Raw genomic sequence first — 23,968 nt, 5'->3', positions numbered from 1 at the left:
ACCCCGGTCTGGGACCCCATCCCCAGGCTGGCCCAGTGCTGCCTGTGCCTGGAGCAGCTGACCGTCCTCCTGAGTCGGCTGTGGCGGCCGCTGGGGCTGTTGAATCTCAGGTATCGTCCAACGGGGTCAGGGTGGGTAATGGAGTATGGGTATCCCCCACCCCCGCCCCCGCTCCCCGAGCATGGCCCCGGCCATCTCCTGCACCCAAACCCTGCCACTTGGCCCCTGCTGGTGTTTCCAGAAACCCCCTCAGCTCGCAGAGAAGCCACCCTCCTTGAGGTAGGGCCTGTGCTTCAAGATGTAAGAAAAACAGGAAATGCCGAAGGACACCCAGCTGAGGTCAAAAGCAATATATAACAGGCTGCCTGGGTGGCTCAGTCAGTTAGGCGTCCGACTTCGGCTCAGGTCATGATCTCACAGTATGTGGGTTTGAGCCCCACGTGGGGCTCTGTGCTGACAGCTCAGAGCCTGCAGCCTGCTTCTGATTCGTGTCTCCCTCTTTCTCTCTGCCCCTTCCCCATTCTCTCCCTCTCAAAACTAAACATTAAAAATGGGGTGCCTGGGTGGCTTAGTCGGTTAAGCGTCCGACTTTCGCTTGGGTCATGATCTCGCGGTTCGTGGGTTCAAGCCCCGCGTCGGGCTCTGTGCTGACTGCCAGCTCAGATCTTGGAGCCTGTTTCAGTCTGTGACTCCCTCTCTCTCTAAACCTCCCCTGCTCACGCTGTTTCTCTCTCTCTTCTAGAAATAAATAAAAATATTTAAAAAAATAAAATAAAATAAACATTAAAAATATATGTATATATAACAAGTTTCATGTGTGCATGTTCACTATGGTCATTATAAAACTTTCATAGAAACATTGAAGACACTAAAAAGATGAATTTGGAAGACCCATATTCTTATTACCTGGGCGTGACAGATGTTCAGGGTTCTTTATATTTGCTTCATATTTTAATATTTTTTTGGCTACAGTGTTTTCAAATAAGCTATAGATCTCATAAAATATTGCTTCTAAATATTTCGTCATGAATCTTTAAATATAAGGACATTTTCTACATAATCACGGTTGATTTAGGACACCCAGGAAAATCGGTAGCAGTTCTGAGTGTCGTGATTACCCAATCCAGTCTAAAAATTGCCATCGTCCCCAAATGGGGCAGCTGGCTCGTTGGACCCAGGATCCAGGCAGGGTCCATGTTGGCATGAAGTGGCTTTTAAGATTCTTTTTTTTTTTTTTTTTTTGGAATTTTTTAATGTTTGTTTATTTTTGAGAGATAAGAGCATGAGTGGGAGAGGGGCAGAGAGAGCGGGAGACACAGAATCCAAAGCAGGCTCCAGGCTCTGAGCTGTCAGCACAGAGCCCATTGCAGGGCTTGAACTCACAAACCGGAAGATCATGACCTGAGCTGAAGTCGGATGTTTAACTGACTGAGCCCCCCAGGCAGCCCCATGAATCTCCTTCCTTTTAAAGGCTGACTGCCATTCCACTGTAGATAGACACCACATTCTGTTCATCTGTCCATTCATCCGTCTGTGGGCACTTGGGCTGTTCCACCTTTTGGCCACAGCAAGTGTGGCCAATACAGTGACTGTATTAGTCACTGTGAACATGAGCGTACAAATCTCTCTTTGTATCTCTGCTTTCAATTCTTTTGGGTATATACCCAGAATTCCTGGATCACCCAAAATAATGCTTTAAATGAAAACTTTCCATTCCCTAAAAATAACACATAGTCGTAGAGATTTGTGGAAAATCCAGATGAACATAAGAAAATAGTACTTTGAAAAAAAAAATTCAACATAACTTCAAAAGCAGAAATATTTTAAACAACTCTTTTTTTTCCTGCTTCTAAATTAATGCATGCACATTGTAGAAAGTCTGGAAAATATTGGAAACTAAGGAAAGAGGGGAAAAACCATTTGTGAGAATTCTACCATCTAAACAACCAGCATTAGCGCTTAATATATTTTTCTCGTATCTCTGTCTCCCTGTTTCTCTCTGTGTTTTCTTCCCTCTCATAGTTTTCCTTTTTAAATTTTTTTCTAAATGTTTATTTATTTTTGAGAGAGAGAGAGCAGAGGAGGGGCAGAGAGACAGAGAGACACAGAATCCAAAGCAGGCTCCAGGCTCTGAACTGTCAGCACAGAGCCCGATGCAGGGCTTGAACTCATGAGCTCCAAGATCATGACCCAAGCTGAGGTCAGATGCTTAACTGACTGAGCCACCCAGGCGCCCCTTTCTTATTTAAATACAAATTGGGATGTTTTATATACAACTTTATTGCTTTATCTTTGTCACATAATGCTATGTAGGCCTTTCCTTACATCTAAAACTATTGTTTAAAAAAAGAATATTTTCTGTTAGGATGGTTACAGTAACTGTCAGAACAAGGATGATGTTAATTTCCTGATTTATGCTTGTGCTTGGTTGTGTAATCTTAATAGTTTTTAAATAGGCAAAACCAAAAACAGCCTCCGAGCCCTCCTTGGCCCTCCCCCACTTCCCCGGCTCGGGCTGGGGGACCTTTATCCCCCTCTGCTTCTGCGACAGGGTCGAGGAGCCGTGGGTGGGCAAAGCCGGGGTCCTCACGCTGCTAGAAGTCTGCACCCAGGCCTCAGGCAACATCACTGAACTAAGGTGAGTCTGGAGAGGAGGCCACTCTGAATTCTTCATCTTTTTTTAAAAAAAAATTTTAATGTTTTTATTTATTTCTGAGAGAGAGAGAGAGAGAGAGACAGTGTGAGCAGGGGAGGGTCAAAGAGAGAGGGAGACACAGAATCTGAAACAGGCTCCAGGCTCTGAGCTAGCTGTCAGCACAGAGCCCGATGCGGGGCCCGAACCCACGAACCGTGAGATTGTGATCTGAGCCAAAGTCGGACACTCAACCGACTGAGCCACCGAGGCGCCCCTGAATTCTTCATCTTTTCAAGACCATTGGGACCATCCATCTCCTAGACATCAAGTCTCTTGGCCCCCGCGAGTGGGGGGAGGGGGTAATAGCTGTGTCACTAGCAAATTCTCTGCATCTCCAAGATGGCAGGAGCTACACACACTTGTCATGACTTATGCAGTAATGAGGCCGCAGTGCCAGAAAGAGGGAGGCAGTGGCAGATGCAGGATGCGGAGCTCTTGGATCCCAGTGATGCACAGCCCGGGGGTCCACACTGGCTGCCTGGAGCTGGCCCCTGATTACAGTAACATGCACTGTGGCTCTATGACCAGAGGTCACAGAGATGACGCGGAGCAGCTAAGGGCAAAGGCTGTGGGGTCCCGCTGACCCACGTCTGATCCCTACCGGGTTTGGGAGCTTGGAGTCAGGAGACTGGCAGCCTCGGTCCCGAGCTCAGCCTGCACAGGAAACCTCTGTGACCCTCACAGTGGCTACGTGTTCCCTCTGCAGCATTTCCAAGAGCCAGCAGCAGCTCTGTCTCCAGCTGGAGTTTCCCCATAAGGAGAACCCGGAGGCCGTGGCCCTCAGGTGCGACCTAGTACCTGGACCCCCAGAGGAGTAGCTGGTGGTGGGGTAGGGGCAGGGCACTGCTGCTTCTGATCAATATTTCTCATGCGTTGCTCAGAGTCCTTTGATATCCAAAGTGTCTAGGTGGCCAATGAAATCTGGCCTAACCTGCCTCTCCATGCTCTCCATCCCCACCCCAAATTATAGTCTCAGCTCCAGTCATCCCTACCATCTTTCAGTTCCTTCAACACCATCTTGCTCCCTTTGACCTCAGGGCCTTTGCACAGGCTGTTCCTGGACCAGTATGTTCTCTCTTCCCCTCCCCTCCTCCCTCCTTATTCACCTGGCTAACCGCCCCCCTACTTCTCCAGGTCTCAGCTTAAATGCCACCACTTCAGGAAGGTCCCTCTGAACCCCCAGAGGTAATCAGGTTCTCCCGTGATCCGCTTTTACAGATGGCTTGGATTCACAGCACCCCTAATTCATGCAGCACATTTTGGAAACCAAAATGTCATCCCTTTTGGGTGAATGCAGCCCTGCATGTGTACATTCTGGGGAATAGACCTTAGCTGGAGCCCAGCCCAACTCACCTTCTTGGCTGGGTCCCCTTGTACAGTGAACAACCTGCACAGCCATACCTGCTGCCCCATCTGGACCTCTCCTTCATAACCCTTTGCATAAATGAATAGAAAGTTGTGGGACTTTATTTCATTAGCATTTACTCATCCCTAAAACATAAGCTCCTTGTAGGCAGGCACTGAGTCACCCAGGTGTTCAGACCCTGCTGCCTCCCCACCTACCTCCAGATTGGCTCATTGTGACCTTGGGACCCAGCACAACCTTCTTGTCTGCCAGCTGATGGAGACGTGTGCCAGGCTGCGGCAGCTCAGGTCAGAACCCGGAAACACCTCCTAGGGTCCCGAGGCCTCTGGTCACCCCCAGGACCCACCCCAGGCCACATGGGAGAGGCCGGCCGGTCCGGGATGGGAATGAGCAGGGCCTGGGGCCTCACTGCTTTCTGTGGCTTCCTTGCTTCCCTGAGCAGGAGAGGATCACCCTTGGCCAGTGGAGGGGAGCCTAAGCCACCCCACTGGGAGCTCTCGGGTGGTTCTCTCCCGCCTCTTGGCCTCCCAGCCCTGCGTGACGGATGCTCCCTGAGGGCCATCCCACCTGAAAGCCTCCGGAATATGCTTTTGGGCCTTTTCAGCTTGTCCCAGGTGAGCCTCTGCGACACCAGCTCCCTGCTGCTGCAGAGTCTCCTGCCGGCCCTCTCTGAGCTGAAGACATTCCGGTACGCAGACAGATGTTCACCCGCCCCCACACTCCCTGCCCTCCCCAGCCCTGGGCTTAGCGGCGCCAACTGCGTGGCCCCACTCGGGGCGGGACCACTCAGTGGCCCTGGGAATGAAGTCAGGGTGTGTGGTCATCCACATGCCACATGGCAGAGAATGATTTCCTCGTCAGTGCTTTTGCGTTTTCTTCTTTTTTTTTTCTTTTTACTACTTGAAATAATTGCAAACTAATAGGAGACCCAGAAGCAGTTCCATATGCCATTTTCCCAAATTCACCCCTTGTTTTGTAATGTTTTTTATTTATTTTTGAGAGAGAGAGACAGAGCGAGCAGCAGAGGGTCAGAGAGAGAGGGAGATAAAAAATCTGAAGCCTTGTTGATATTTTTTCACCTTTGCTCTTTTTCCCTTCCTCCCTCTTTCCTCACCCCTCCTCTCTGCTCTTCTCTCTCCCTCTCTCTTTTTCTGAGCCATTTGAAATTAGTGGCATACACATGCCCCTTCCCCCCTTACTATTTCAGGGAATTTCCTAAGAACAAGAACATTCTCTCCCATGATCCAATAAAAGCATAAAATGGTGGAAATGTAACATTGTTACAGTTACATGATGGTTATCAAAACTACCGTTTATGTGCCATTTTTCCAAATGTGCCCATAATGTTGTTTGTTGCATTCCCTCCCCCACCCCAAGTTCTAAATTCCACCTAGGATCACACACTGCACTTAGTTGTTATCTGTCAACACTAGGTGACAATCTGGAATGTTCCTTAGCTCCTCTTTGTCTTGCATGATATTGTCATGACATTTACATGCCAGTGATTTTGTAAAACGTCCTTCTGTTTGGCTTTGATGTTTCCTCATGTTTAGATTTAGGTTCTGCCTGTGGAACAGAAATATCACAGAGGTGATGTTGTGTTTTTCCCTAGAGGCACACGTTGTTTCTTTGTCCCCTGACGAGTGAGGGGTAGCTGTGATCACCCGGTTAAGGTGGCATCTGCCATATATGATGGTTGGAAAATGGAGCTTTTCTAACTTTTCATTCTCTTTGAATCCAACTGATTGCACCAAGGTGGTGTCTGTTTGGGTATCTTTAACACCTCTCCAATACTTGCTACTCGCTTTTGTTGTTGAAACAAAGGTGCAGAGCCCATGGTCAAAGACAGTAGCTAGCTAGACTTTGTGGCATCTGTGTGAAGTTGCTACCTGAATATAGTTTGGGGAAATACTCTAGTCCGTGCTCCTGCCTCCCAGCTATATCTCAGATTAATGATTCCGTGGGCAGGGGAGGGTTATGAAGGGAAGAAGGGGCCCCTTTCCCCCCGCCTCACCCCTCCTCCTTGCTCTCTGCTACCAGCATTCAGGGTTCTCAAGACTGAGAGCCCCTACCTGACCTGCTGCCCTTTGACCCCCACCAGGCTGACCTGCAGCTGTGTGAGCTCCGAGGGCCTGTCCCACCTGACATCTGGTCTGAGCCACTGCCTCTACCTGGAGGAGCTGGAGTGAGTCACAGAGGGGGGTGGGGGGGAGGGCAGCGGAGGGGGAAGGGATGGCCCAGCTGAGGGTGGGGAGGACGGTTGAGCCTCCGGTAAGGTGGGTGGTGGGACTCCACCTATCACTTTGCTCCCCGATGAAGCCCAGCGACCTTGGGTTTGGCAAGGGCGGTGGGGAGGAGCTGAGCGCTGCTATCTCCTTGGACCCCGCTTACCACTCACTCTGAGTGACCCTGGACAAATAAGTAACTGTGTGTCTTTGGGCTTGGACTGGCTCATGTAAAATGTAAAACGGAGGTCATCCTCTTGGTCTGCCTGGGGTGGCTGTGGGTATCAGGGTACAGAGAGGGCTCCAGAGGCGGAAGGGATCACTGCACTTGTGTGTGTGTGTGTGTGTGTGTGTGTGTGTGTGTGTGTGTGTGTGTTCCTTGTCTCTGGCTTCTGCTTTTGCAGCCCTCACCCTAGGCACCCCCTTTCTCCGCTGGGTCAGCTGTGATGGCTGTGCCCCATGGGGCCTGGACACAGAGGGTGGTCTGGGATCTGCAGATCCAGAGCTGTCCTCTCCAGGGGCACTGAGAGAGGGAGGGGGCCGATAAGACAGCTTCAGGAGCCGGCGGGGAAGGGGAGCTGGCTTGTGTAACCCTCCCCTCATACTCGGTCCCTTCCAGCTTGTCCAACAATCAACTTGGCGAGGAGGACACCCAAGTGCTGATGAGGGTCCTGGAGGGCAAGTCCCAGCTGAAGAGGCTGGAGTAAGTGGAGGTGGTGGTGAAGGGGGGAGGTGGGGAGGGGTCAGGAGCGCGCCCAGGAACCTCTCCAACCCCTGCAAACACAAACCGTGAAATCCCTGGATGGAAGCAGGTGAATGCCCTCCCTTTTACCCCCTCGCCTGGCTCTGGGTGCCATCAAAATGCTTGATTGCCAGAAACAGAAAACTCGCTCAAACCAACCCAAGCCAGAAAGGGGATGGATCCTTGCTGCCCAGACCCCTCTTCCCGTTTCAGATGGGTCATTTCCGAGGCTCTCCTCCCTGACAGGCAGCTTTCCTTGAGCTCCCCAGCTAGCTGACTTCTTCCACCTGTCCATCTGTGGCCAAGTGACTCGGGGCACAGACCCTGGTTAGGAGCCACCCCACATGGATGCAGCTCTCGGTAGGGTGACCGTCCATCCCAGTTTGCCCAGAGCTGAAAGTCCCGCATCCTGGAGCCCCCCCCAAATCTAGGCAAGCCAGACCCAAAAAACCAGCTAGGCTGAAATAAAAAATGCTATAACTGAGATGCAGTACCAACTGGATACAGTCACAACGGGGACTGAAGAAGCAGAGGGGAGCGTAGGTGATGTAGGAGATAAAATTATGGGGGAGAAATGAAGCAGAAAAAAAGAGGGAGAAGAAATTACTAGATCACAAGGAGAGACTTAGAGACCTTAGTCATTCCATAAAATGAAACAATCCCTGCATCATAAGAATCTCAGAAGAGCAGGGAGAAAGGGGCAGGAGTTTTAGCTGAACAAATTGTAGCTGAGAACATCCCCAGTCTGGGGAAGGAAACAGGCATTCATGTCCAAGAGGCACAGAGAATGCCCATTAAAATCAACAAAAACAGGTCAACACCACGACATACAATAGTGAGTTTTGCAAAATACAAACATAAATTCTAGGCAAACCAGGACACCTTTTCCTTCCACCTCTGAATGTGTGAGGCTGGGCAAGTTACTTAACTTCTCTGTGCTTTTCTCCCCATCCTGACTTTGGAGATAACAGCTGTACCTACCTCCATGGACTGTTGTAAGGATTAAATGAGATGATACATACATATAAGTCCTTAGAACGGAGCCTGGCACACAGTTCACACTACAAGTACTGACTACTACTACTACTACTACTACTACTACTGCTACTACTATTATTATTCCTCTCTCTGCCCAGATGGGGAACCTTAAGGAGTGTGATCTCATGGGTAACACGTAGTTGGGGTCTAGGAATGGGAGTCCTATAGCCTTGGCTTCTGTTCCCAACACTTCTACTTTCTGTGTGTGGCCTTGAACAAGTTTTCTAATGCCCTGAGCCTCAATATGCCTCATCTGTAAAAGGGGGATGACGAGTCCCACCGCTCGGGATGGCCCTGAGCTCAGTGCTCGGTCTCTAATATATGCTTGGTAATTATGCTCAGTAATAGCATGCTACTATATAGTAGTTGCTCCAGTTCCTGGTCAACAGGGTCCAGTGTGACTGGGAACATACAGAACTGCCGCCTGGATGGCCCTAATTCACACAGAGAAACGGCCTTGGGATTTCCCGTGCGGTTTTGTTTTATGCAATGTGTTTCCTCGGTGTGGATGCACGTGGCTATCTTGGGGGTCCCTGAGCACTGCTGAGCACCAAGGCCTCAAGCCCCCCAGTGGACAGGGCCTCAGTCCACCCCTGGGACCCACCCTCAGCCATGCCAAGGCCCCCTCTGGCTTCCTGTCTTCCAGCCTCAGCCATCTCCCACTGGGCGGCTCCAGCCTGGCCATGCTCACCCAAGGACTGAGCCACAGGACCCTCCTGCAGAGCCTCCGGTGAGTGACCAAGCGAGCCCATGGGGGTGAGGGGGAGGGCGTGCTCCCAGGCGCCGTCGGGACCACCCGCCCAGGGAAGCACTAGGGCGACTTCCCTGAGGACCCTCCATGGCTCCTCTCCTGGGGCATCGCCGCCTTCCCAGGTCAGGGCCCACTGCTATGGCCTTTGAATACCACCAGCTTCCTCCTGGCTACAGAAGTGACCTGAAGGGCTCAGGCCCAAGTCCCGGAACGACCTTAATGTGCACAAATTCACCCAGTGCGTCAGGGTTGCCTAGATTCTGCATTTCTGACAAGCTCCCAAGGAATACCAATTCTGGGACTCCACACTTGGAGTCATGAGGGCCTAGACTCAGAGCTGGTGACTTTGACATTCTTCCCTTGGGCCCCCGGCCACCTTGATTAGCAGATATAACACATCCTTTTCATGTGATTTTTCAAAATATGAACTGAGGTGGCTAAAAACAAACCCCAGCTGGGGCGCCTGGGTGGCTCAGTTAGTTGGGCGTCCGACTTCGGCTCAGGTCATGATCTCGTGGTTCATGGGTTTGAGCCCTGCATCGGGCTCTGTGCTGACAGCTCAGAGTCTGGAGCCTGTCTTCGGATTCTGTGTCTCCCTCTCTGACCCCCCCTTGCTCGCTCTGTCTCTCTCTCTCTCTTTCTCTCTCAGAAATAAATAAAAACATTTTTTAAAAAATAAAAAATAAAAACAAACCCCAGCCACAGCACAAAGCATTGCTTTGTTTTTACCCCAGTCTCCACCCCCGATGCTAGCAGCGCGGCGTGGGCGGCAAACGTGTGGTCACAGAGTTCTGGGAAGCGTATCAGATGAGACTAGGTCACTGCATCCAGAATTAACTTCTAGAAAGGCACTTCACTGAAGTTGATTTTGTGAAGTGAAAGGAAACAAAACAGTCTTCAAAGACTCAACATGGGGCCAAGACAGTTTGCCTCCACTGTTGTGTTGTGTTTTATTTTGTTTTTCCCCACTCGTGGAGGCAGGGCAAGGTCAGGGTGCAGAAAAGACAATAAGCTGGCTTTATAGAAAAGCCCGGCATCTGCATAGATTAGAACATCTATGCCCTGGAGAAAGGATTTGCCTGAATTACAGAACCCATGTGAACTTGGCATTCAGCCGGGCTGGAGATGCCTGCCACAGAGGCTGAGGCAAAGCCCGGCCCAACCAAAGAACGTGGCTACTGCCCAGGCAGGGGGCTCTGAGCTTTCGTTTCCTCTTTGCCTGGGAGTCATTAGGAGACTTTGGCCAGTCACGGCTCCTCCCTGGTCCTCAGTTTTCTCATCTGGACTTTGGGTACAGTCATGCCCACCTCACCTGTTCCCCTCCCCAACTCCTGTAGTTTAGTGACTGGCAGATGGGATCCTGGATGTGTAAAAGCTTTGCAAACTGTAGAGTTCGGAGCGCAGCACCTGCAAAGGCCTCCCTACTAAGGCNTGGTGACTGTCCCCCCCCCCCCAACCCAAGACAGCTTCAGCAGGGTCACGTGGTACAAGCAAGAGGCTCCCTGAGTACACTCCTCCCTTTCTAGTCCCATCACCTCCACCCACTTCCCCCCTGCATGAGCGCCGGCCGGGACCACCAGGAGCCCCCGAGATGGGGTGTGAGAGTGTGGATTGCAGCAGGAGGGATTCAGGCCAGACAGCGGGGAGGACATCCTAAACAGAAGACAGGAGTTGGGAGCCCTCACCTAACACAGAGTGAGGGGCAATCTTGGTGTGAGCCGAGGCCTCTCTCTCTCCAGATGNGTGGGGACACTGAGTCTTGGAGCCCTGGCAGATGGGGCGGGGCAGGGGCACACGGGGTGGCCAAGAGTCTAACGTCTGCCCTGCCCTCAGCCTCTCAGGAAATGGCATTGGCCCGGCCGGGGGAGCGCGGTTGGCAGAGTCTCTCGCCCTCTGCAAGCACTTGGAGGAGCTGATGTGAGTGTGAGCTCCGGTGGCTGCCCTCTGCCCTGTGTGTCCCCCCCAGGGGCCCAGGGCAGTACAGGGTCCAGCTTGGGCCAGCCCCATGATCAGTCTCCCCACTCTCCTCTCGCAGGCTTGGCTGCAATGCCCTGGGGGACAGCACGGCCCTGGAGCTGGCCCAGGGACTGCCCCAGCACCTGAGAGCCCTGCAGTGAGTGTCTCTCTGCCTGGGGCTTATGCAGGGCTAGCAGGGAGGGGCTCCTGGGGCCACCCGTCAGCACCCTGCCCCCTCCCTCCCTGCCTCTGGGGCCTGGGTCAGGGCCGTCAGGAGACACAGCCCAGTCCTGGGGTGCCGCCAGCCCCGTAGAGGCCCTTGGCCTAGCCACTACCCTTTCTGAGTCTCGGTTTCCTTGTCTGCAAAAGAAGTACAGTAGTCTCAGCTCTGAGCCAGTCTGTGAGGGTGAGTAAGGACGTGGCGGCAAAGGCCTATGCAGGCGAAAAACTCCAGTTCATGCCCGCAGTCTCGTTAGAACCCCACACAGCCCCGCGGCTGACATTTCTATTCGCTCCGTTTTCCAGGCAAGGGAACTAAAGCCAAGAGAGGCATGGAGAGCTTATGTTACTTATACAGGAAAGAGCCAGGCCTTGAACTTGGGATTCAGACCCCAAACCAGGGCCCTTGATCCCCACCCAGGTGCTGTGCGGATGGGGAGGCGGTCGGGGGTGGCAGGTGCCCAAAGACAGTGTAAGGCCTGATGGTGCGGCCGGAAACAACGCTGAGTGTGGGGGATCTGGGAAGGCTCCCAATCCCCACACTGGCCCCCCAGGCTCCCCTCACCTCCTTCCCTTTCTCCAGCCTGCCGTCCAGCCGTCTGGGCCCAAAGGGGGCGCTCAGCCTGAGCCAGGCCTTGGATGGATGCCCGTATGTGGAAGAGATCAGGTGAGTGGGGACCATGGGGCCTGGGCAGAGGGCCAGGCCGGGGAGGGTCTGGGGGCTCCTCTCACAGGCATCTCCCTGCCCTACAGCTTGGCAGAGAACAGTCTGGCCAGAGGGTTCCCACAATTCTGTAAGGGGCTCCCACTGCTCAGGCGGATAGAGTAAGTAGCCTCTCCTTACTCCCTGGGGGGCTGGGGCGGGTGGGGGCAGCCCTTCAAGCCCTTTGATGTGACAGGGGTCTCGGGTAGGGGGGACCTGGAGCAAAAGGGGCACCTTCCTAAGACCCCCACCCTGCCCCGCACTCCTCCTCTCCCTCCTGTTCTGATTGCATGGTGGACAGAGGCTGGAGGTGCCTCGGCCTCAGACACCCTCCATCCCATCCCCTGCTCTGTCCTCAGGCTGGTTTCGTGTGAGATTGACGACCACACCGCCAAGCCCCTCGCTGCCAGCCTGCTGCTCTGCCCGGCCCTGGAAGAAATTCTGTGAGTGCTTGCAAGAAGCCTAAGCTGGGAAAAAGCGGGCATGCGGGGGTTTGGCCTGCCTGCCAGTCACTGTACAGCCTGGAGCTGGTCCCTCCCCCCTGGCCGGTCCCCCATCTATAAATGGGGGAGGTCATTCTTGCTAAAACCTCTTCTCAAGGAAGTGGTTACACTTGGGCTGTGAGTGATGTTGGGCCAATTCATTCAGCCTCTCTTGCCTATTTCTCCACCTCTGGAATGGTAGGGGTGGGGCGGGGTAGGGCAGGGAGGTAGGCCAGCTCCTTTCCAAAGGCTCTTTTCCCCTGAACTTCCCTTTGGGAGGCAGCTGGACAGACCACCTCGCCTGGTTTATGGGGCCGCCATAAACAAACACCTGCTGGTAACGACAAATGGCTGAAACCAGCAAGCCCCTGACCTGCCTGCTAGCCATGGCCACCTCCCTCTTGGCAACTGGAGGGGCTCTGACCTTGGGCAGCACTGCCTCGGGGCAAACCGCACTGCCAGGACTAGCCTGAGACCCTGACCACACAATGGATGAAAATGCTGTTTCCTAAAATGCAGGACACAAGTGATTCAAAGACGATTTTAGATTTGCATCTTAAAAGTTTTTTTTATTTAAAAACTTTTTAACACTTATTTATTTTTGAGAGACAGAGAGACAGAGCATGAGCAGGGGAGCAGCAGAGAGAGAGGGAGACACAGAATCAGAAACAGGCTCCAGGCTCTGAGCTGTCATCATAGAGCCCGACGTGGGGCTCTAACCCACGAACCGTGAGATCATGACCTGAGCCGAAGTCGGACGCTCAACCGACTGAGCCACCTAGGTGCCCCAATCTTAAAAGTTTTAATCCTTCTCATTACATGACCCCAAAGACAAAGTGTCAGATCAGTGCTAAGGCTTCTTTTTAACACGTAACAGTGGTGATTCTCCCTTATTTATTTATTTTACTTAATAAGTCAAAAAATATTGTTTATGACCACGAAGCAGATACTTATTTCATACCAAAGATAAACTGGAGATTAGCCAGTCGGTTAGCCCAGTTGTCATGGTCTTGAAATATTACCGTGCCAGAGAGTAAATTTCTCAGTGTTTCAATTTCCTCGCTTTAGTTTTTCTTCATGAGCTTCCGTTTTTAACCAGCAGGGGGCAGGCCACCGGTTCATCGCCTTAGGAAGGAACGCAGGTTCCCGCTAGAAGTTAATACTGTTGCCAGCACGGTGTTTATCCTTATAACTACCTTCTGTTTAGGGTTGTCAACACAGGTTTTTCCATGGATAGTAGTGATAAACATTCCCTAGGATTAATTTCTTGAAGTGAGGCAAGCAGGGTGGGGGTGGGGACTGCTTTGAGAAATAAATCACACGAGAATATAATACAGGAGGTGCATACAGGGCAAACATTATGATGGAGGCACCTGCATGGTGGAAGTTGGGACCATGACCTTGTTGCTGCAGACCGTGTGCTCTGAGTTCTCTGCACAGCCAGCTCCTCAGTTGTCTGGGGCCCTAGGGGATGACCGGTTGGAAACGGGGTTTGGGAGCGGAAGGAACGCCTTGTGCCCCGAAGTCTTCGGGGAGGCCCACAAGCACTCCATCTTGGCCTTCCTTGCACCTGCACAACAGCCCCCCGTCGCTGGCCGCCAGGCCTCCCCACCTGCCACCTCGTCTCTACCCCTCCCTGTTCTCCTGCCACTGACCTCAGGACCCCTACCCTGCAGGCTGTCCTGGAATCTGCTGGGGGACGAGGCGGCGGCCGAGCTGGCCCGGGTCCTGCCGCAGATGGGCCGGCTGAAGAGAATGGAGTATGAGAGGCACATCCTGGGAAGCCAGACCTGGGGGAGGGGGCGAAGGGGAGCCTGTGTCCTGGGCTCCGGCCCCTGCCTGCGAGAAAGTTGGCACTCTGCTCCAAGCCCATGCAGACTTTAACTCTCCCTGGGTCCCCGCCTCCGGCTTTCCCGCTGCCCTGTTGTCTGTTGGGTTCTGTAAGCACCTTGCCCTGGGGTGGGGGGAGGGGATATAGGGAAGCCCATCCCCCACACTGATGCCGGTTTCTCTCTTTCCCTTTTCTCTGCTATCTATTGGGAAGCCTGGAAAAGAATCGGATCACAGCTTGTGGGGCCCAGCTTCTGGCTGAAGGGTTGGCACAAGGCTCTGGCATCCAAGTCATTCGGTAACAAGGGCTCACAGGGGTAGCGATGGTGGGCGGGAGGCCACACCAACCTCTACAACGTAGGGGGACTCCCTGTGGGAGGAGGCAAGACCTGGGTTGGGGATTATCACAGGAGACTTGGATCACTCCACCAGGAATTAGACAGCAAGCAGACCTGGATCAAATCCCAGCTCTGCCCTTTGCCAGTTATGTAACTTTGTGTCAATAACTCAACCTCTCTTAACTTCAGTTTTCCCCATCTGTAAAATGAGGTCAGTGATAGTATTTACCTCAGAAAGTTGCTATGAGGACTAAATGATTCTATAAAGCACTGAGCACAATGCCTAGCACGTAGTAAGCACTTAAGATTATATCATCAGAGCCACCACGTACGGTTGTAAAGGCTGTGCACTGCACAAGGGCATTGCCACTAAGGGACGTTGTTTATATAGTAGACATTTTGGATTTCTAGTTAATGGTAGCGAAGTGTCTTGTTCTATAGAAATCCATATCTTATGACAGTTTCAAATGATGGAAGTAAAGTGTCTTGAAGAAGGGTAGTTTTCCCTTATTCGCAAAAATGTGCCATACTTATATGGTCCTGGCTGGGATCACTAGCTCCCTGAGATGAAGACCAAGTAGGAGAAGTCAGGAGGTGGGTGTGGAGGACACATGCTGGTCTAACACCCACTTCTGCCAGGGAGCTCTGGGCGTGGCCCTCCCCCTTTGGGCCTGGGTCTCCCCATCTGTAGATAAAACAGGGGACAGAGACAAGAGAATGCGCGAGCAAGTCCGACACCTGAGTGCCCGTCTCTGTGCCCGCAGCCTCTGGAACAACCACATTCCCCCCGACACGGTCCGGCGTCTGCAGAGCCAGGAGCCCAGGCTGGACTTTGCTTTCTTTGACAAGCAGCCGAAAGCCCCTTGGGGTACTTGATGGCCCTCTCGAGAGCCTTCGAATGCAGCCAAGTGAAGCCAGCTTCTACCCACCAGGACCGAGGGCTCAGGCGAAGAGCCGCAGCGGGTCCCCTGTGTGCAGCCCTAGGAGGGCGGGGCATTTTTGTCTTCAGGAAGGGACCAGAAGCCTAGAATGGCCAATAGACTCCCCTGCATCACGTGTGATAGGCATGGCCAGTTGGGGACATGTCGCACAATGAGAGTGTCATGATGTGATGCATGGCGGAGAAGTCACCCACGGCAGAATTCCACACGACGTTACACAGAGCTTGCGGTGTGGCCTCTGGGTCACTGTCGTGGGTCCTAGCACCGCATATGGCATGACAAGTGATTTGTGGTTCATAGATGACACGTGACAAATGCTCATATCGTATAGTATGTGCTAGACAGATACCCCCAGCCTAGTTCAAAATCTAATTTATTACTTTTGAAAGCCAGGGAAGTATTTATGTATTGCATTTCTGGAGCATCTAAGCTAGGAAATGTCCCCCACCCAGGACCGGGGATGGGGAGAGAGTATCCAAGCACTGACCAGTCCAGTGGCCTGAGAACTGAGCCAGGGACTCAGCCATGAGGCTTTTGGGTGAGTCCCCTCCTGCCTCAAGGCCCAGTTTCCCATCTCGTAAATGGGATGACACCTTCCTCCTAAACGCTGGCTTCCAAGGACTTTGGGAGCAGGGTGAGGTACAGTCCTTGGGAATGGCCGGGCCCCCTCTGACCTCCGTAAGGGGGGAAACTGGGTCTAAGGGTGTGGAGATAGGCACTACCAAGATAATCAGGCAAGGCCACTGGGTCCAGCCACTACCTCAGCAGGACCCGGGGGAGTTTCCGGGACCTGTACGTGCCACATAACATTCTTGTTACTTCCAAGGATGGCTCTGCTACACTCTAAGCCAAATTTGACCAATAAATGTGGATGGTGTTGCAGCCTCTACCCTGAGTCCGATGTGTCCTAATAACTCACCAAGGTCAGAAGTGGTTCACCCCCGACCCCAGGGACTGGAGAGCAGGACAGACCACAGAGAGGTGAACTGAGAGGAGCACTGGCCTGGGAGTCAGGAGACATGGTGTCAACTCCAGACTCTGTCCCCATACGGTCACAGGCTCGCGGGCAGGTTGCCTTCTCTCTCCAGACTCATCTGTGCCATGCGGGTATTATAGAAGCTCAAAGTGTCAGAAGCATCCTTTGTTTGACATGCATTATATTTAAACTCTTTTCTGAATCAACTGTCAGTCTTTAAAATTGGAAACTTTTACAGGAAAATCCAGATTTTCAGCTTTTGTCCAGTGTTGGTCCCACATTCTCACTCAAGAATATCTGTGGAGTCATATGACCAAGCCCTTTCACTATGGCACACACCTCTCAGTTTGCCACAGTCCCTGCCACTCTCTAATGTATCACCCATCCCTTTTGCTGCTTGCCAGGCGGTGCTTGTGAGAGCCTGGTATCTCCTGGGCTAGCAGTGTCCTAGGTGGGTGGTACATAAAAAAACATTGCTTTGGAAGTCAGACAGGCATGGAACAGACTGTGACCTGACTCCTTGATGCTGGTTCCTTTGAAGACAGGAACTATTTCTGGACAAGGGTAAGTAACACCCCCTGGCCCGCAGGACCTTTGGAGGCATCCAGGAAGCACAGTATACAATGTCCCTGGTAGGCAGTGGGTAATGATTTATTGCTAGTTCCCTTCTCCTTTTAGAGTTGAATACATATGAGGTGAAGAGATGCTTGAAATGACAGAAGAACGGCACCCACTCTCCGTCATCTGCCTGTGGGCTGAAAAAATTGATCGCAGGGGAGCCTTCCCCCAGAGCTGCACCCCATTCTGAAAAGCAGGCAGGCAGGGTGCAGTTACTGCCTAGCACCACTAGAGGGCAGGTTGGCCCACTGGTGATTCCCGAGATTACTTCGCTCTTGGACCCAGAATAAAGAGGTGATGCTAGGGGCCTGTCCCACCTGGCCAAAGACCCTGGGATACTCTGCGTGCTAGTGTTTTACATGGATGGTTCACCCCTGACCTTTGCCGCTCTCCACGTTTCCTCCGGCCCCCCGCCAAGCACGAGGAGAAAGTCCTCCGGCCAAGTGCCAAGCACCCACACCCCGCACAAGGACACTTATCAGGCTAGGATCACGGCACACCTGGCACCGAACGGGGCCATCATCCTGGTCATGGGGGAGGGGATGGGCAGGCAGAGGTTCTAACAAGTTTACCCAGAAAACTTGAACTCCAAATGCTCTCTCCCCTCCCTGGGAAATGATGCCAAGTTGACTCTGGACCCTCAGAATGCACCTTCATACCAAAGGGCAGGGGTTGTAGTGTCTTCTCTCTTTGCCTGAAAGTGGAGTATGAGTCCCTCAAAGCCTGAAGGTGACTTGCCCAGGAAGTCAGTGCCGAGGAAGGAACAGGGCAGCCACCAGAAGCTCCAGGCCAGACGAAATGCACACCAGGAGAGCCCAGAGCTCAGGGGTGCTCTCCATTTGCTGCCTATTCATTTTGCGTTTTCCTTCTGTCCCTTTCAGCTCTGGCCAAGTTCTAAACCCCAAGAAGCTTTCAGCAGCTGCCCTGAGATAAACCGTATGTTCCCGCTACGGGCGGTGTGTGGGCACCTTGTTCCTTTTCTTAATCTTCCCCTCCAGCCGCCTGCCTGCTGGAGCCCTGGACTATCTTTCTACCCAACACCGATGAGGCCCCGTCTCCCTGCCCCCTGCCTCTGAACAGTAGGCTGTTTAAATACACACATGAAACAGACACAATTCAAAGACAGGTGAGGCTGTGGCCAAGTAAGGAAGGTAATGAACATGGCGCTCCCGGTTTCTGTGCGTGAGTCTTCCCCCACAAGAATGTGCGCCGCTGGTAGGTACCCACGTCTGTCTGCAAGGCTGGGTGAAGCTCATTTTGCTACTTTGTCCCTTGGCCTCCGTCCTATGGTCTTACAGATTGAACATCCACCTTTCTGATGGACGTTCAGAACCGCCCTTCCTGTCCCTACAGGCCTCAAATCCTCCCCAAATGCCCATTCTGTCCTGGCCCCAAACACACACATCTGAAATCCACTGTCCAGGCCACTACATCTCGAGCTATAAAATCACAGTCATGGAAATTGTAATGTGCGTCGAATCATCTGGAGATCTTGTTAACAAGCAGATTCTGGTTCAGCAGGTGTTGGGCAGGGTCTAGGATGCTGCAGTTCTAAAAAGCCCCCAAAAGCTCTGTGCTCTTAGCCTGGAGCCTGCTTGAGATTCTCTCTCTCTCTCTCTCTCTCTCTCAAAATAAAATAAACCCTGAAAAAAACCCAGTATTTAGAAAGCTCCCTAGGCAATGCTAATCTGCAGAAGTGGGTGTGGAAGGGACTAGACAAGACTTTGTACCTAGGCCCCTTCTTTTGTCCCAAGGGCCCTCTCTTGCCAGACAAGGACACCGAGACCCAGAGATTTTTCCTGACTTGTCCAAAGGCACATAGCTAGTAAGTGGTAGCACCGGAAATCAAACCTGTGATTCATGACCCTCTTCCCCCTCTCCTGTTTCAGTGAGATACAGCTGCACACAGTATGAATGTGAGCTTGTAGGCTAAGGACTCGACTTGCATACCTTGTGAAATGATCATCACAGTAAGTTTATTTAACATCCAGGATCTCATATAGTTACCAAAAAAAAACAAAAACAAAAAAAAACAACTGAGAAAGAAAACTATAGTTTTTTTCCTTGAGATGAAAGCTCATAGCAGCCACTCCCTTAACCACCTTCAAATTTTGGGACTCAGCCCCACAGATGCAGCTCCAGTTTCCCCAGCTGTACGGTGGAGGGATGAGCAAATGGAGCCAAGGCGCAAAGACCTACCTTCACGAGCTCTGCAATGGTGACCTGATGGTTAATTCTCCCTCGGGGAGGGTTCTGAACCCTCTGTCACCTGCCTTACCTGGTTATTGTCCTTTTAGGGTTTCCACCATCCACAACCCCCTCTAGACCCAAAGCCATAATCTCAGCAACAAGCTACCCTGTTTTACAAAGGAGAAAATGGGGGCCCAGAGAGGAGCCCGACTTGCCAAGGTCACACAGCGAGTATCCAAGGGAGCTTCAGTTCCAATCGTGAGACAAGAAGGAAGTTGAGGTGGTCCTGGCTGGGGACTTAACTAGTCTGCAGGTCCGCATGGTCCTCAGAGGGCACCCCCCGCCACCCACACCCCAAGTCTGGAGGGCTGTGCATTCTACCTGGTGCTATTTCTGCCCCAATCCCCTCCCGTGGCCAAGGCCAGGCCGGAGGGTGGTGACACCCCAGCCAGAGCTGGACACACCCTCTGGACACATCCAGAGCTTCCTGGGAAAGATCTTACAGTGGCTGCTTTGGTAAAGCTCCTCCCAGGGCTGGTCTCAGGAAGTTCCGGGGACAGCTGGTTTTCCCGCTGCCCCACCCCCACCCCCGCAGCCACCCTGGTGAAGCACCCTGCCTCCACCCCGTGTGTCCCCCAGCTTCCAAAGCTGGCATCCTCCCTGGCCCTGGCCCCTTGGAAACCATACCTTGCTGTTCATCCCACAAAACTCCAGCCCTGCCCGGGCTGCCCAGAAAGTGACCTTTCCCCTAAGGAGGAGGCCACCAAAAAGGGGTTTTCACTTGAGAACAAATGCCACCTGAGGTCCCCAGGTTGAGTGCTTAGGACAGAAGCATCGGTTTCCCCAGCTGCTCCTGTGGCCCCCACCCCTACACAAATATTTCAGTGCAAAGTTGGACCCGACGGAGGTTGCTGGGGATGGCTGGAAGGGCAGGGGAGCCCAGGCATCCTGCCCCAAGAAGGGGCATCCCTGCCTTACCGTGACCACAGCCCTGGAACCCTAAAATAGCCAGAACAGTGCACCAGCCCTGGTGTCTAAGCCTGCTTGGTGCTGTGCTAACCACATCAGGGTCTCACTGAATTCCCACAAGCACCCCAAGAAGCAGATACAAGTTTATCACTCCATTTTACAGAGGTGGAAACTGAGGCCCAGAAGACTGAGTGGTCTCCCCTAGGCAATACCCGGAGCGGCTGGCTGCAAACCCAGAGCTGGGGCTCTGCCTGAAGCCTGGTGCTGGTGTCAGGCTTGGGACTCCTGAGGGGTGTCTCCATCATGAATATGTCTCCATATCAACTCCCTGTGGCAGATGGTATTTTCCAAAGATGGCCACCACAAGTCCTCCCATCCCACATGCTCTCCCTGAAGTGACAGTGACAATCCTCTCATGGAGAGGCGGGTCCATGGGGGGAGCTGGTGACTCGGGCCGAAGTGACACTATGTGACTTCTAAGGCTAGCCTCTGCAAAAGAGAACAAGGCATCCACCTGGTTCCCCTGCGATGCGCGCCTTGGGAGCCCAGCTGCACTATTACGTGGAAGTTCAGGCCACATGGAATGGTCATGGGTAGGTGTTCCGGTTGACAATTCCAGCTGAGGTCCCGGCTGACACCCGGCGTCAGTTGCCAGACATGCCTTCTAGATAACTCCAGCCCCTGTCATGTCTGACTGCAACTGTTTGAGAAATCCTGAGCAAGAACCACCTCCGCTGAGCCCAGGTGGCCCCCCAGGGCCATGAGAGATCATAAAGTTTGGGGTGATTTGTGATGCAGCATAAATAACTGGGACCCCTTCCATCCTCTATCCCCTCACGCATCTCTGAGGCCAGCCAGGGCCTGGTACCCAGGCAGTACTTCACGGCTCTGTAATTTACAAGCACACTGAAGGGTACAGGCGACCCTGGTTATTCTGATCTGTTTGTCCCAACAGCCCAGACTGGAAATAAATGCCGAGACGGCAGGTGTTTTACACACTTCGCCCATTTGGGGAAATTGATGCTTGTGCAATGAGGTCTCTACCAGGGCAAGGAAAGATGTCCTCCAACATTTTGCTCTAACAGCTTTACGTTTTGTGTGTGGATCACGGCTAGAGGGTAAGACACTCGGCCTTAATTGACCTCTGGCCTCTTCTTTTTTAAAAAAAAATGCTTATTTGTTTTTGGCGGGAGGGGCAGAGAGCGAGGGAGACAAAGGATCTGAAGCAGGCTCTGCGCTGACAGCAGCGAGCCCGATGCGAGGCTTGAACTCACGAACCCCGTGAGATCATGACATGAGCCGAAGTCCAATGTTTAACTGACTGAGCCACCCAGGTGCCCTGACCTCTGGCTTCTCCTCATCCCTGACTTTCTTTTAGACAGCTTTATTGAGATATAACATTCACCCCTGTAAGGTACACAAGTGAATGGTTTGCGTGTACCTAGTTATGCAACTAGCACTATAATTTCAGAACATTTTTAATCACCCCCCCCAAGAAATCCCACAGGAATAGCAAGTACTCCCCAATCTCTCTTCCCAGGCCTAGAGAGCCACCAGGCTGCCTTCTGTCTCTGTGGATTTGTCTAGTGTGGACATTTCATATAAATGGAATCGTACAATATGTGATCTTTGACGACTGGCTGCTTTCACCTACCATGTTTCCAAAGTCTGTGCATGGTGCGCGTACACCTTTCTATGGCTGAATAATATTCCATTGTATGGATGGGCCACATTTTGTTTATCCATTCATCGGTTAATGGGCATTTGAGTCATCTCCACTTTTTGGCTATTCTGAACAGTGCTGCAATGAACCTTTATGTACGAGTTTTTGCACGGACATATGCTTTCATTTCCCTTGGGTAGATACCTAGGAGTGGAATTGCTCTGATCCCTGGCCTTTGTATTCTATCCATTTGGCGAGGGAGCCAGTATCTTTTTTGCCCAGGGTAGGACCACCTACCTCATCCTTCAGGGCTTTAGAAGAAGCCCGATTTCCATGGCTGAAATCTGTGTCACCCTACCTCCAACCTTTGCACTTTTCACACAATAATACGATTGCCATTTCAGGGGAGGGGCTCTGCTTGGGTTCACCACTGTCCATCCCAGTGCCTGCCTCTCCTGCAGCTCTGGGGCAAAGAGAGGAAAGGGAATCTGGGGGCCACATCAATCAGGAAAGGCTTCCTGGGGGAGGTGGGGCTGGAGCATGGTCTAAGAATGTCTGTAGACTGCCCCACAGCTGGGCTGAGGGCTTTGAGGACTTTGGTGGAAGAAAGATGAGGAGAGCTTGGAGAAAGGAAGGATGGATGGGGGGGACAGGGAGGCAGAGAACAAAAGCTCAGAGCCCTGGGGTTTTTTGGTGGCAGCCCCTCTAAGGCTGCAAAGTGTCTGTGACTCAGACTGGAGGGAGGTTCACAGGCTGCAGCTCCAGTCTCCTAGTTAACCCTCTCCTATCTCGAATGGAAAACCCACAACCCAAGTGCAATGCATTAACTCTCAATCGCCCAGTCCTTGAGCTGCAGGGCCAAGGGCTTTGGACATGGCCGTGAGGTCTCCCACAATCTGGCTAAATGAGCCTCAGCTGCCTGAAACACTGACCGGGGAAGGTGGGGGGTGTGCACATAAATACCGCTGAGTGGCCTGCAGCAGGAGCTCCGGGAGACAGATGCATTTCTTAGGAATTGGTGCTTCTAAGGAAAAGATGGCCTTCGCAGAAAGGGGGCTTGGTGCCAGGGCCTCAAGGCCCCCCTTAATTATGCTTCCGCTAACTAGCCCCAGGCACTGTTCAAACTCTATCTTATCCTCTGTGTAAGAGAAATATGTGTCATCTTCCCTGTGCCTGGCGACAAGAAAATGCCGAGCTCTTTTACTGAGGGGCGGGGGAGACGACACTGCGGTCCTGGTGCTGCTCAGTACGGCCCAGAACCTAGCCCCGCGGTGTGTCCCCCGAGGGCGCAGCGCGGGGCCCTTGGGGTCGAGGCCGCAGGCGGCGAGCAGGGCCCCCGAAGGCCCCGGGCTGAGCCCACCCCTCGGTTCCCGCGTCCGCGGCCCTGAGCGCAAGGTGCTCGGAACTCGGAGGCGCCCCCGGCCCGGGAGGGTGCGAACCAGAGGCGTTGCGATCAGCGGAGTCCCAGCCTGGAACGTTCCGACCCTCGGATTCCGGCCTCGAGCGTTCGGACCCTCGGGTTCGGGCCCCCNGGCGCCGGGTTGGAAGGAAGCCGGGTTCCGCCTCCGGGGCCGTGACACCCCAAGCCCCCCGCCACCCGCGCGCACCAGGATCCGGCCTTTGGGTGACTCAGCTGCGACCCGGCCACGCGGGGGCGCTCCGGCCGCGCCCGGACCGCCGTGGGGGAAAAGAGGAAAGGGTGCTGGAGGAGGGTGGCGCCCCTCGGCGTCGGAGCCCAGCTGTTTAGGGACTCTCCTACCTCCTGCCTGGAGCCTGGGGGCGTCCGGAAGGTAGAGTCCTCGCCTGCGTCCCAGCCGCCGAAGACTTGAGGTCGGGTTGGGCCCAGGCCCCTGTAACCTGTAACCTGCTCTCAACCTCCAGTACCGCCTCCACACCCTCCCCACCCGCTCCAGCGTACTGCCCGAGAGCCAGCTCCCAGCCCGGGAAGAGGGAACGGAGGGAGGGCGTGGAGCTGGGCAGCTTCCCAGAAGTCGAAGTGTGTTTGCAAACTAGTTTTTTCGCAAAAGCTGTCTGGCACCTGTGTGCTTAAGGGGGGTGGGGTGGGGGGACATGGGAGAGAGAGCAAGACTCCTTCCTTTCCGCTTCTCGCAGCCCTGTTTTTCGGAGAACAGAGGTGTCTTACCCCCCTCTTCTCATCCCATCCCAGCCCCGCCCTCTACCCCCCCCCTCCTTGGACAAGCCCTTTGGGAAGGGGCTCCTTCAAAGGAGACTGTGATTTGCCCACTGTGATGACAAGTGGAACTGG

General features: G+C 53.1%; 1 protein-coding gene across 1 annotated transcript in view; it reads left to right on the top strand.

Annotated features, from left to right (window-relative positions):
• The window catches only part of NLRC5 (NLR family CARD domain containing 5), an 85,017-nt gene extending 68,842 nt beyond the window's left edge, over positions 1-16,175 (top strand). The window contains exons 33-49 of the mRNA XM_077751264.1: positions 27-110; positions 2,552-2,638; positions 3,402-3,479; positions 4,265-4,348; positions 4,666-4,749; positions 6,163-6,246; positions 6,906-6,989; positions 8,713-8,796; positions 9,390-9,407; positions 10,606-10,734; positions 10,853-10,930; positions 11,576-11,659; positions 11,746-11,817; positions 12,055-12,138; positions 13,854-13,937; positions 14,222-14,305; positions 15,110-16,175. Of these exons, the coding sequence (XP_077607390.1) occupies positions 27-110; positions 2,552-2,638; positions 3,402-3,479; positions 4,265-4,348; positions 4,666-4,749; positions 6,163-6,246; positions 6,906-6,989; positions 8,713-8,796; positions 9,390-9,407; positions 10,606-10,734; positions 10,853-10,930; positions 11,576-11,659; positions 11,746-11,817; positions 12,055-12,138; positions 13,854-13,937; positions 14,222-14,305; positions 15,110-15,221 (1,414 nt within the window). The 3' untranslated portion in view covers positions 15,222-16,175. The remainder of the gene's footprint in view (positions 1-26; positions 111-2,551; positions 2,639-3,401; positions 3,480-4,264; positions 4,349-4,665; positions 4,750-6,162; positions 6,247-6,905; positions 6,990-8,712; positions 8,797-9,389; positions 9,408-10,605; positions 10,735-10,852; positions 10,931-11,575; positions 11,660-11,745; positions 11,818-12,054; positions 12,139-13,853; positions 13,938-14,221; positions 14,306-15,109) is intronic.
• Positions 16,176-23,968: the final 7,793 nt, after the last annotated feature.

Source organism: Crocuta crocuta, unplaced genomic scaffold (assembly GCF_008692635.1).
Source record: "Crocuta crocuta isolate KB4526 unplaced genomic scaffold, BGI_CrCroc_1.0 scaffold124, whole genome shotgun sequence".
NCBI classification, from domain to species: Eukaryota; Metazoa; Chordata; class Mammalia; order Carnivora; family Hyaenidae; genus Crocuta; species Crocuta crocuta.
The sequence above is the reverse complement of the archived record's forward strand: the minus strand, read 5'-3'. Positions and strand labels throughout refer to the sequence as shown.